This window comes from Protopterus annectens, chromosome 6.part1 (assembly GCF_019279795.1).
Source record: "Protopterus annectens isolate FY-2018-M chromosome 6.part1, PAN1.0, whole genome shotgun sequence".
NCBI lineage: Eukaryota > Metazoa > Chordata > Ceratodontiformes > Protopteridae > Protopterus > Protopterus annectens.
The window spans coordinates 467881692-467894062 of NC_056738.1; the positions used below are offsets into that span (position 1 = coordinate 467881692).

A 12371-nucleotide genomic window follows, 5' to 3' on the forward strand; every position below is an offset into this window, starting at 1 on the left:
ATACCATTGTAGCTTCCTCATATGCAGTTTGGCATTGGGAAGCACCAGAATACAAGATGCCATGAACCCTAAGGCTTGAAGGACTGTCCTTGCAGTCAGCCCGGACTGAAGAGATAATTGATGGAAGTAACTGGAAAGATTCTTTTGTTTGTCCGGGGTTAGAAAGGCCATCTGGGCTGCTGTATTCAGTCTCACACCCAGAAAGCACATGTCTTGAGAGGGTACTAGACTGGACTTTATTTCGTTCACAGAATACCCTAGGCATCTTAGCACTGCTATGACATATTCCAAATGCTGTAGAAGGTCTTCCTTTTCTTGAGCCAGAATCAGGCAGTCGTCCAAGTAAGGATAGATTTGAATTCCTTTTAGCCTGAAGTAAGCTATCACTGGAGCCAGAACCTTTGTGAATACTCTGGGCACAGTAGATAAGCCAAAGGGCAATGCAGAGAACTGATAATGAGAATTTCCAGCTCGAAAACGCAGATACTTTCTGCAACTTAGTCTTATAGGCACATGAAGGTAAGCTTCCTTGAGATCTAAAGTTACCATCCAGTGATCTTTGCCCAATAGAGGTAAAAGCTGTTGTAACGTCAACATTTTGAACTTTGGAATGTCCAGATAGGTGTTGAGGATAGATAAATCCAAAATTGGTCTCCACGTGTTCCCCTTCTTTGGTACTAGGAACAGGCGAGAATAAAATCCTAGGCCCCTTTCTGGCACAGGAACTGACTGAATGGCTCCTATTTGGAGTAACAGAGAAATTTGCCTACGAGCCTCTGTTCTTTGTAGAGGAGGAATGTCTGGCATGCCTTTGAAAGGAGGCAAGGTATGGAAATAAAACCTGTAACCGTGGTGAATGATATCCAGAACCCATTTGTCTTGGGTAATTAAATCCCAATTTTCTTTGAAAAGAGACAGTCTTCCTCCTAGAGGTGCCGCCAGGTGAGAAGGTACTGGCAGCTGAAAAGGCAGGTCATTGGGTCTGCTTACGAAAGGACTGACCCCTGCCCTCACCAGAAGTCTGAGCAGGTGAACTCCTGTCCTAGGCCTAAAAGAACCTTGAGCTCTGCCCCTACCACGTCTAGACCTACCCCTAGACTGGGAATCATAAGCAGGATAAGTCCACCCCTTAGTAGGCCAATTTCTACTAAACTTGGAGGCTGCACCTGCAAAAATCCTTAACAGTTTGCATAGACTTAGCCTTGTCCTCCATTTTCTTTAAAACTGCTTCCACAGGCGAACCAAACAACACATCAGACTGTAAAGGAGCATCCAAAATCCTTGTCTTAACATGCTCAGCTAAGTTCTGATCTCTCAACCAGGCGTGCCTACGAAGAACAGAACCAGTGGCAGCCACCCTGGAGGAGGCCTGCACAGCAGCAAAACCACATTGCAAGGAATGTTTACCCACTTGTTCAGACACATGAACTAAATCCTGCAACTCTTTACACTCAATACCTTCCGCCAGAGCATCCACCTTAGATTTCAACTGTGAAAGAAGATAATTCTGATATTTTAACATGTGAAACTGACAATTCAACGCCCTCATGGCTAAAGTGGAAGAAGTATACACTTTCTTTCCCCATCTATCCAAAGCCCTTGCCTCTTTATCAGGAGGGACAGGATTTTTAACAACTGAGGCCTGCACACCTTTAGGCCCCTGAGAGACAGTTTCGGGTCTGCCCTAGGACTCTTAAAAGATACTTATGAGCGTCAGGCACCCTATAATACCTATCCGGTTTAACTGGGGCAGGAGGCAAAGAATCAGGATTCAGGGAAGCCTCTGCAAAAACATCTTCCACCACATTCAAAACAGGAGGTATAGCTAAAGGCCTATGCTGGGGTAAAAACAAGAATTCCCTAAGCCTTTTCCTGGAATCAGAGAAATCTTGCCCTTCCCATTTAAAATGCTCCCTCATGGAATGCAGAGTCTCTGAAAATGAAAAATCCTCAGGAGGAGAAGCTGAAGGACTAGAATCATCCACATCAGAATCAGAATAAGGAGGGTACTCCTGCAAGTCTTCAGCCGAAGACTCAGAAGCCTCCGAGCATTGCTCAAAACTCTCAAACTCAGGTTCCACCCTAGGCCTCTTATCAGGAGGGGGCCCCCACTGAAGCAAAACTTGGCCTGCCCCTCAAAGAAGCCTTGGAAACAGAAGGGGAGGCTCTAACCCCCTTAGGAAGAGAAGGAAGAACAGCCACCTGAGAAGCCCCCTCAGCCTGGCCTACTTCCTGAGAGGATACATCCTGTAACAGTAAAGTCTCTCCCTGAGACTCCAAAGAAACACCTGGCAAAACCTCCGGCTCCACTGAGCCCTCTAAAGAACCGACGTCTGGGACTGTCGGTTCTTCCACTCTAGGCTTTGCTGCTTTGTCCTTGCGTTTTTTAGCCGAAGCCGGCGTCGGAGCATCCGACGGCATTTTATAATTACAACGCTTCCCAAACACTAACCTGGCACAGTCTAACCTTCTCTTAATAGTGCGTTTGTTAAATCTAGCACAAGAGCGGCATCCAACAACGTCGTGCTCAGGCCCTAAACAAGGTATACACAAAGTATGGTAATCCCTATGAGGTATCTGTTTCCCACAAGAAATACAGTTATTCACTTTTTCTGACATCCGGTTAAATACTGAGGCAAGAAAAAACCAAAATATTCCCCAACGGGGTACTTAGCCAACTTTGGTTCGGTCTGAAACTCTGACTTCAGAAACTTTCAGAACGCCAACCTGCACTCGCAAAATTGCTTCTGCATCGGACCATGCGGCAAAAAAGACTGAGGATATGACGTCGGTCATGCGCATTAGTACCCTGGCGTACTGACGTCAGTCTAATGCGCCGTGACCGACGTCAGCCATATACTTCGGTATTCGGGCCGACTGGACAGCGGACTACCCAATAGTTAGGACTGCAGCAATGTGGAATGAAGAACATCCACTACCATGCATTTGGTGAACACCATGGGGGCTGTGGTGAGACCAAAGGGCAGGGCTCTGAATTGATAGTGACTGGCTCCCAGCCGGAAGTGGAGAAACCTTCTGGAGCGCCTGTCCATTTTGATATGGTAGTACACATCCTGAAGATCTATGGAGCACATCCAATTGTCCTGACCCAAAAAGGGTAGAATGGACAGAAGTGTGACCATCTGGAACTTTGTTCTTTGAACAGATTTGTTTAACCTGCTGAGATCCAAAATGGGTCTCCAGTCCCCTGTCTTTTTTGGTACCAAAAAGAACTTGGAGTAAATTCTGGATCCTTGTTGATCTGCTGGGACTGGCTGTATGGCCCGTTTTTCTAGCAGTTTTGAAATTTCTGGCACTGCTTGTTCCCTTAGACCGGGTGGAACATCTGGAAGGGACTTGGTTGTTTGTACAGGGGTGTGGACAAAGGGGATTTTGTAACCCTCTGATATGACAGACCGTACCCATTTGTCTTGTGTGAGGAATTGCCAGGCTTCTGGGTACAGTGACAATCTTCCCCCAACTGCCTCCGAAGGTGGACAGTTGGGCAACCCCCTCAGGGGTGCTGAAAGGGTTTGTCAGAGAAAGATTCTCTGCTACCCTGATTTTGCGGACCCCCTCTGCCCCTCGGGCGGCATCTATTATTGTTTCCTCCTCTGCCCCTGGAGGGAAACTCACCACGTGTGTCAGGCACGACTCCCTGGGGTTTCCGAAACCACATTTTCCCACTCTTCTGACCTTTGGGGTATGGTCTAGAGGGAGTAGAAAAATGGACTCCCACGGCAGAGAGTGTCTTGCCTTCCTGCTCACACCTGGTAAGGGTATCCTTCACCTGTGGTCCCAACAGAGCCAAACCATCGAAGGGGGTATTAGTGAAGGATGCTTTAAAGGGGTCAGCAAAGTTATATAACCGCATCCAGGCATGTCTTCTCAAAGCCACGCCTGTACCTGCGGCCCTACTCGCCCCATCGGCTGCATAAGAAATGAGCCGCATGGAGGAGTTGACGACTTAGTTAAGGGTCGCCAGCTGGGAGTTAATCTTATCTTGAGCCCCCGCAGCTGATGGATCCTGAAGGGTATCACCCAGTTCCTTGAGAAGATCCCTTTGAAGGCGGGTGAAGTGGCACAGATAATTCAGCGACCACATGGAAAAGGTCGCTGAGGAAAACATCTGCTTCCCGTACCTGTCCATTGTCCTAGACTCTATTACGTGGATGGACAGGCACTGAAGGGTCAGCCAGCTCCTTCTTCGTGGCTGCTGCAACCACCATGGCATCAACGAGGACACCTTTTACCAAAAATTGTTTGTTGGGTGGGGCTGTAATGAACTTAGTGGGCCTGCGGGGAGTTGGTTCCACTGTGTCCGGGGCTGTGCATGCCCTTCGAGCCACTACTTCCATCAGCGGGTCGAAGGGTGGAGACACCCAGGAGGTGGAAGGGCGAGAACCACGGGTCCAGTTATACCGACTCATCCTTGGAAGGGTTAAGGGGAGTCCAGTTCCCCCTCTGCTTAAGGATCTCTAGGATGTCTGGAAAAGAGACATCCTCAGAGGGGGATCTTGGGGACCCTTCCGAATCCTCCAAGTCGGTATCAGATGTGACTTGACTCGGGGGAGTCAACATGTTTCCTCTTACATTTTCTCTTCCGAGGGGGCTCCTCTGAATGATCAGGGGAGGCCTTGGAAGAGGAAGATATGCCCAATGGGGTGACCTGGAGCATCTGTTCTCCACGCTTGGGGTCAGAAGGGTGGGCAGAGACCGATGCAGGCACCATGGGGGGAGGAGCTGACGGGGCCGATCGAGGAGCCGACTCAGGAGTCAGCACGCTCCTCATGACCTCGAAGGCGCCCCTATCAGGCAGAGCAGAAGGTCCCCGCTCCGAAGAGACGTGAACCCCTCCTGGCACCGAGAGGGACGGCTCCGAGGCCGATGTCGGAGCAGAGCTCACCTGCGCCGAAGCCCCGAGAGGGCAGGGTCGGACAAGGGTCCGATGCCACTCTCCCCCTCGGAGCAGACGAGGGAGTCCCGGCGCCCAGATCCCTCCAAGGAAGGAACCAATGAAGAGATCGGAGCCGACAGGTGTGGTATCGGCTCAGACGTTCCCAAGATTCGAGCCCCAACCAGCTCCGAACACAAAGGGGGAGTCAGAGGAGGAACTGCTGAAGACACAGGGACAGCCACAGTCTGTTGAGAAGGGCTGGTTAAAATTTTGGTCAGGGCCTGCGATTTAAGGAGTTTACTGACCACCCTCTCCAAGTCATGATCGGATAGCCTGGAGGACAGAGAGAAGTGGGACCTATGGCTTCGTTCAGACTGAAGCAATGGTGACCTCGGAGCCGAACAAACCGATTCTAAGGAAGGGGACCTAGAACGTTTTCGGCCCAAAGACTGTTCCGACACTAAAGTCAGAGCCGACTGAGGTCCAGAGATGTCGGTCCCAGCCGGAACCGAAAAGGAGGCAGATGCTCCGCCCGGCGATGGCTCTGAGCTGGGAGCAGACAGCCTGGCGGGCTTTAAGGATTTCCCCGACTGAGGCTTAACCGGGGATCCCTCTGGCTTAAGTAAACCTCTCAAAATAAGCTTGTTCCTACGCTCCTGCAGGACTCTCAGGCTGAAGGTGTGACAGACCGACCAGGAGTCCTGCAGGTGTAGGGAACCCAAGCAATAAACACAAGAAGTGTAACCGTCCAGAGACATCTTCTGACAGCACGAGTCACACTTCTTGAAGCCCGAAACTTTGGTATCCTTGGACATACTGGAAGGTGATACCAAAGAAAGAAAATTAAACTAGTGCTTAAACAAGGCACACAGGAACAGTCACACACCCACACTAACAATAATAACAATAACAACAACCAAAAACTATCACACCACACTGAACAACAACAAAAACTATCCACTAATAAAAATATATACAAATATTACTAGGCTAATCACTACTACTATTAGGTATAAAAAAGGGTGGGGTTAGCCACTGAAGAGAAGAAACAAGGGGGGGGGGTAGAAACTCTCTAACAAAAAACGAGTTTCCTGAGTGGGACAAACTAGGGGATACACAGTCTAATTATACAAAAAGGGAAAAACTAACTATATATATATATATATATATATATATATATATATATATATATAAAAAACAAAGGAAGATTTTAAGCTAATAAGACCAAAAAAGATTAATACGACCTGAGCCAGTAAAAACGCAACCTCGTAGCTGAAGTGGCAAACGAGATCTGGGTATCTAGCGCCAAGCATTGCGGGATATGGGGAGGCCTCGAGCCAGTAAATAGCTCTCGAGCTTTAGTAGATGGCAGAGTCGGAGCCGAGGATCAGCTCCGAACCCAACCAGAAAAATGAAGGTGAGACAGACAGCTTAACATCTTATGTTACTCAAAAAGCTCCACTGGAGGCAATCAGCTAATGCAAGCCCAAAGAGAGCAGCTAAAAAATGTAGTAAAAATACGAGAAAATTAAACTGCATAGGTAGAAGGCATTCATTAGCAGAAGCAGCAGTACTCGTGCAGATCCAAGCACAGTAGGTAAATAACACCCATAATGAAAAAAAGTGTAATGCAGCTCGGGACAGTTTCTTTCTGCTTGCAGGCATTCCAAGGTAGGAAAGAACAGGTGAAGACTAGCATGGAGTGGCAAGTGTGGGCTGTGGAAGGAGTTGCCTGGCAAAGTTTTATTTACCTGCAGAACAAAAACAGATAACTGGGCCATTAGTCACTTCTGTTAGATCTCCATTATCAGATTTTCAAGTCACAGCCTCAATCATCTCTGAATAAAGATGGCCAAATATGCAGAATGGAAACTGGCATTTAGGTTCATAATGATTCTGTCAGACTTGAGGTGGTCTGGTGGAAAGCAGAGGGGATTAACTTTGCTAACTATAACAGTTGTGAGAAGATTTAAAAATGCGACAAAGAACTATTTCAATGCTTTGTCACTAATTTGTACATATGAAGAATAACCCACTGCAAATTCTCAGATAATGCACAGAGCTATACTAATTTAGGCAGCTTTAATTGGTTGCCAGTCTCTGCAACTTTTTTTTTTTTTTGTTAACAGAACTGTACAGTATATACTCCTGGCCTGTGAGATAGAGAAACTGGAAAGCATGTAGACTACACTTAGTAAATATATATATACAAATTACTCACTGCTGGATGAATTAGCTATTTAACAGTTGCACAACTTTTCCCAGCTTTAATGTGTAAAGGCTTTTTTTCATCACAACTTCAAACAGATTCCCCATTACTGGTCCAAGATAGTAGGATGTTTTACCAGTTTCTGGTCCAAGATAGGATGCTTTACCAGTTTCTAACACTAAAATAAGAGTTCTCAGGCCAATTGTCCTGTGTCTCTCCTTACTTAGTGAAATCTTGAAATTCATTTCCCTACTCAACTTTGAGCAAAACAAGCTATTACCCAATACTGCTACATTCTGAAAGGACTTGTCTCCCTTCCACAGTGCAGTGCAACTGTAAAGTTGGTGTACAAGTTTGGGGAATTCTTGCCCCCTACAGCCGCCTGCAAAAACACTTACATGCACCATAACAGGACAGCTTGAAGTAACAAGACAGTTTTTGAGTTTCTAGGAACAAACATTTTTGATGCAAAGGATCACTGCAATCTCATATAACAGAAGCAAATTGTTTACCGGCTGCTGAAAAAAAATGTGAAAGAATGTGTACATATACATATACTGGTACTGGAGATGAATGAGCTTACAATGCAAGTTGTAAAGTACCAAATGTTCTTCCTGGGATTCCAAAAAACTACTCTGACAAGAAGCAGTGCTGAGTTCATAAGCATTCACAGAATTAATGCGACTCGCTGCTGCATCTTATCTATAGTGTATAAACTTTCAGAATATGGTGTTCTACCTCAACAACTAGACCAATAAATATTTTCACACTACAAGGACATGAAAACTTGCTACCACACAAACATGCTTAGAACTCAACTATAATTTTCTTACATAGAATAGTACGAAATGGCTCAGCAAAGCACTTTAATTCTAAAATGGCGATTCCAAAAAGGATTACTGTTCTACAATTACACAAAACAAATCAGACTTAACATTGTTCAGCCAATTGTCTTTTCACACTTTGTCAAAATACATTAATGTTTCTGACCTTTTCCTGGAATCAGTACATTCAAAGTTTTGCTCTTTTGAGAAAGCTGAAATAACAGCATAAGAAGTCTTTTTTTATTTTTCCAAGTATTTATGATTTTTAATGTGGCAGGAATGGACCTCATTCTTAAGTTAGGGTCAAAGTTACAGTTCATGAAATCAGCACTGCTTCAATCTCAGAAGTTTGCCAAGAGACTGTATGTGAACATTCCAAATGATTAGCAAGTAATGTTTGACATTTATAACTCTTTTCACAGAAAGTACACTTAAAGGGCTTTTCTCTTGTATGAATTTGCCTATGATAAATAAGGGACTGCCGAAGCTTAAAACTCTTTCCACAATTTACACAGTGGAAAGGATGGCCTTGTGTGTGAATTCGTCGATGCACAGCAAGAGCTGGCCAAAGCCTGTAGCCTTTTCTACAAAAACTGCATTTAAAAGGTTTTTCTGCTGAATGAATTCGCCTGTGATTTGTAAGGGATGGTTGATAGATGAAGCTCCTACCACAGTCAGGACAATGAAAACGCTTTTTGCTTGTGTGAGTCTGTTTATGAGAAATCAGATGGGCCTTCCGAGAGAAAGCTTTTCTACAATAAGAGCATTTGAAACATTTACTGCCATTCTGGTTCTGCTGCTGTGCCTGCTGTCCAAAACCTCCTACAAAGTCAGCACATCTGAACAGCTTCCCTGAGTCTACCTTGCCAAACTCTGAAGATTCTCTGATGTCCTGGCTCAAATTAATTTTGTTTTCTTCTCTGATATGAGCCAGTTGGTGATTAAAAAGAGAAGAATGCTGTCTGAAACTCTGCCCACATTCAGAACATGTGTAAAACTTTTCACTCGCTTGAATTTGCTGGTGGTGAATTAGAAGAGATGGCCGAATTAAATAGTCTCTCTCTGCTAATGGAGATTTTTTTTTTCCTTTATCAATGTTTAGGTTATTAGGAACAGACGACTGTGGAGTTAAACCCTTCTCATTTTCTGCAGAGTTCAAAACTTTTGCATCTGCCTTAACCAGCTGCTGGCTGTTGGACACGGACTGGTGTACATCTGTCCCAGTAATACTTCTCATAAAAGACTTCTCTCTGTTATGAATACGTCGATGGTTATGCAGTCCTAGTAACTGGGTGAAAAACTGCCCACAGTCATTACACCTAAAGGATTTTTCTTTCATTTGAATGGCCTTTTGGTCAGTTAAAGAGGATTGTGGATTGAAAATCTTTGATTCTGCCAATTTTACCTGCTTCATGGACAACTGGGTAGGACTAGAAGATGATTCACATGGAAGGGCCTTCCCATCTTCTGCACTTTTAAACATTTTTTCTCTTTCGTGAATCCTCTGGTGATTTCGAAGAGCCAGTGACAGACAGAAAGACTGCCCACACTCAGAACACTTAAAAGAATTTTTTCTTTGATTAACTGGTTGGGGAGCTGTTTGCACAGACTGCTGTATATCTAAAGTTTGACTTTCTGTGTGAACTCGGTGATGGTGATAAATATGTTCCTGACTGGTCAAGCGCACCCCACAAGACTCACAAGGAGGAAATTTTTTCTCTACATGTGTCCTTTGATGACTTGAGAAATTGGCTCGCCCCGTAATACACATTCCGCAGTAACTACATATAAATTCTTCCTCTGCATTGTTCATCTGTTGCTGTATCTGTGAGTTTAGCAGTTCCAAACTCCCTTCACTGGTGGAACATTTCAAGACATTTGTTTCACTGTGACTTGACTGGAGAGCAATCAGTTTGGACTTGTTCTCTTCTAGTTCAAACTCATAAGGGCTAACAGCTGGAGAGGAAAGAAAGAAAAGAATGAAAATGTGACTTTCTAAGCTAATGAACAGTATAATCATGGCATCGCACAGCACCGTTTGCGAATATAAAGTTTGCAAGTCCAGTTCAATAAAATGTCAAGCCACAGAAAAGGGATGGATGCATACACATGAAGTGGACAGACTAAGTACATACAAGCACTGAATAACCTAAACAATGGGAAGCAAGACCTGTTAAAGTAAATGGCCTGAACAATATAAAACATGTCCACATAATACTTGCAACATCAGATAATAGCAGAACACGTAAAGCATTTGAAAGTCTTCAAACTGAAGTACAGCACACCAAGACACAGACAAATGACTCTGTACAAGCCTCAGACAAACATGCTATAGAAAACCCAGCATAAAAAAACTACAATGTAATATTTAAGGCTTTTCTCCCCAGGCTTCAGCTAAAAATGGCTTCTGCCCAGTTGAACTTTTTCTGTAATCAAATATCAATAAATAAAAATAAAAAAAAAAGAGTATTTACTGTTGTATCAGAGGCTTTTTGACATTAAAAACTGTGGCAGGATAATGCCTGGGTACATTGATTCTATACCCTCTTATTAGCTCCAAGTATAAACATTCAAAGATGAACACCCTCTTCAGAGTCCACAAAGTGTTTATATGCTTTGAGATTAAAGGAGCACATAATTCCCAACACCCACTCAAACCAGGTTTCACTAGTAAGAAAAAAAAAATACACTACTGGATAGAAAGTTATGGCAAGCTCAGGATGAGTGTAGGAATAGGAAAGGAAAAAGGGCAATGACAATTGGATAATGTAATCAACCTGCAAACTACCCTCTTGAACATAAAGGGATAATTTTAAGTACCTGCATGCCAACTACATTTCACTTTGAAGCATCTTCCAGGGTAGAAGCTCAAGCAATATCCAACATACTAAAATGAGTACAAGGAACAAGAAAGTCAAGAGATTTTCGCAACAAAATGCACTAAAAACAGCCTCAGACGGGCACTTTACTTCTGGATTTAGTCCTGGAATGAAGATCCTGGCAAACATCTGTCATTTTGAAGGGACATGCCAATAGAGGACTGCAATGCAAATGTTTGCAGTCGATGCATTCCTGCAACAAGCAGTAGTGTCATCCTCCCTTCCTCCAAAACTGAATCACCCCCTTTGACCACAGTGGCAAATAGCTCGTTGGCCCTTTGGAAACGGAACAAAGTACAAACAATCTTGAAATCATCTGCTTTACCATAGTATCCATTCTGCTAAGTAACTAAAAGAAATAAAGGTGCTCGATCTTCCTGTACAAGCACTTCCTATACAGAGTAAACAACAGTCAATATCCTTCTGAGACTCCAGGAAAAATACCAAATGAGAAGACCAAAACAGTCATCTCAAGGAAAAAAATTATACAAGTGAGGCTTTGTTTTAAATGTTTAAATGGTAGCTAGCATTAGGGAAAAGCAAGTGAGGTTCTTCATATACAAGAACCTGTAGGTAAACAGGATGTGAAAGGTAGAAGTGATGTCCAAAAGATTTTCCAGAGTGAACTTAAGGCCTGCTGAACCAGCTGGTCTGAATGGCAAAACATCAGGTCAGTCATGGTCAGATTTCAAAGATACTGGTTTTGCAAAACAGGACTACGGTGAAGAATGACTTCTGCTTAAAAACGGACTGTGCCACCAACTCTGAAGCACCATCACTAATGGAATAACCAAATATTTACACAAAGACAGTGTTCTGTCCACATTTCCTTGAAGTGTGGACCAGGATCAATTATAGACAGATCAGTGCCAACAGGGCTGAAAAAATCCTCCAGGCACCCAATGGGCAATGAAAGTAAATGTTGGCCTGACAAACTCTGCTAAGCAGGAATAGAAGCACATAAAAATAGTCATTCACAGAAATGTTTCCAGGCCAATACTCCACAACCTCTACAGTGCGCAAGCAGCAAAACATAAGCAGAGCTACATTTTACTACTTTTTCTTTCGGCTTTTCCCGGTTAGGGATCGCCACAGTGGATCACCTATCCGCTCATGATTGGCAGTGGAGTTTTATGGTGTCGAGTTGCCAGCCCAACGCCCAACCTTCCACAGAAGGCACACACATGCACACACTCTCGCTGGGGCCAATTTAGAGTATCCAATCCACCTACAGCATGTCTTTGGGATGTACATTTTACTAGACATCAAAAAATTCAAATCCATTTAAAAGGCCATCTGAATGCTGTGTGGACTCCCACTCCTTCCAGGAAGGGGCAAGAGGTCTAGCTCAGGTTGTATGAGAACACATTGCTCTCACAGAACACAGACCACTCCTTATCAGACTGTTTTTCTGTAGAAAGAACAGAGTTCCCTCTGTGCTTATTCAAATGCACTACCACGGCCAAGCTATACGACGGGTTTAATCAGGGGGCTCTGTTCCAGTGATTTCATAGCTAACTCAAGCATAATTACACTGATAACACCACTGATCTTTTGAATAA

The 12371-nt window shown here is 44.2% G+C and overlaps 1 protein-coding gene across 4 annotated transcripts in view; it reads right to left on the minus strand.

Moving 5' to 3' along the window:
* Positions 1–7959: 7959 nt before the first annotated feature.
* Positions 7960–12371, minus strand: part of LOC122805632 (zinc finger protein 850-like) — a 281069-nt gene continuing 276657 nt past the window's right edge. For all 4 annotated transcript variants that reach the window (XM_044075897.1, XM_044075895.1, XM_044075898.1 and 1 more), the window contains one exon: positions 7960–9886. In XM_044075897.1, the coding sequence (XP_043931832.1) occupies positions 8247–9886 (1640 nt within the window). In that variant the 3' untranslated portion in view covers positions 7960–8246. The remainder of the gene's footprint in view (positions 9887–12371) is intronic.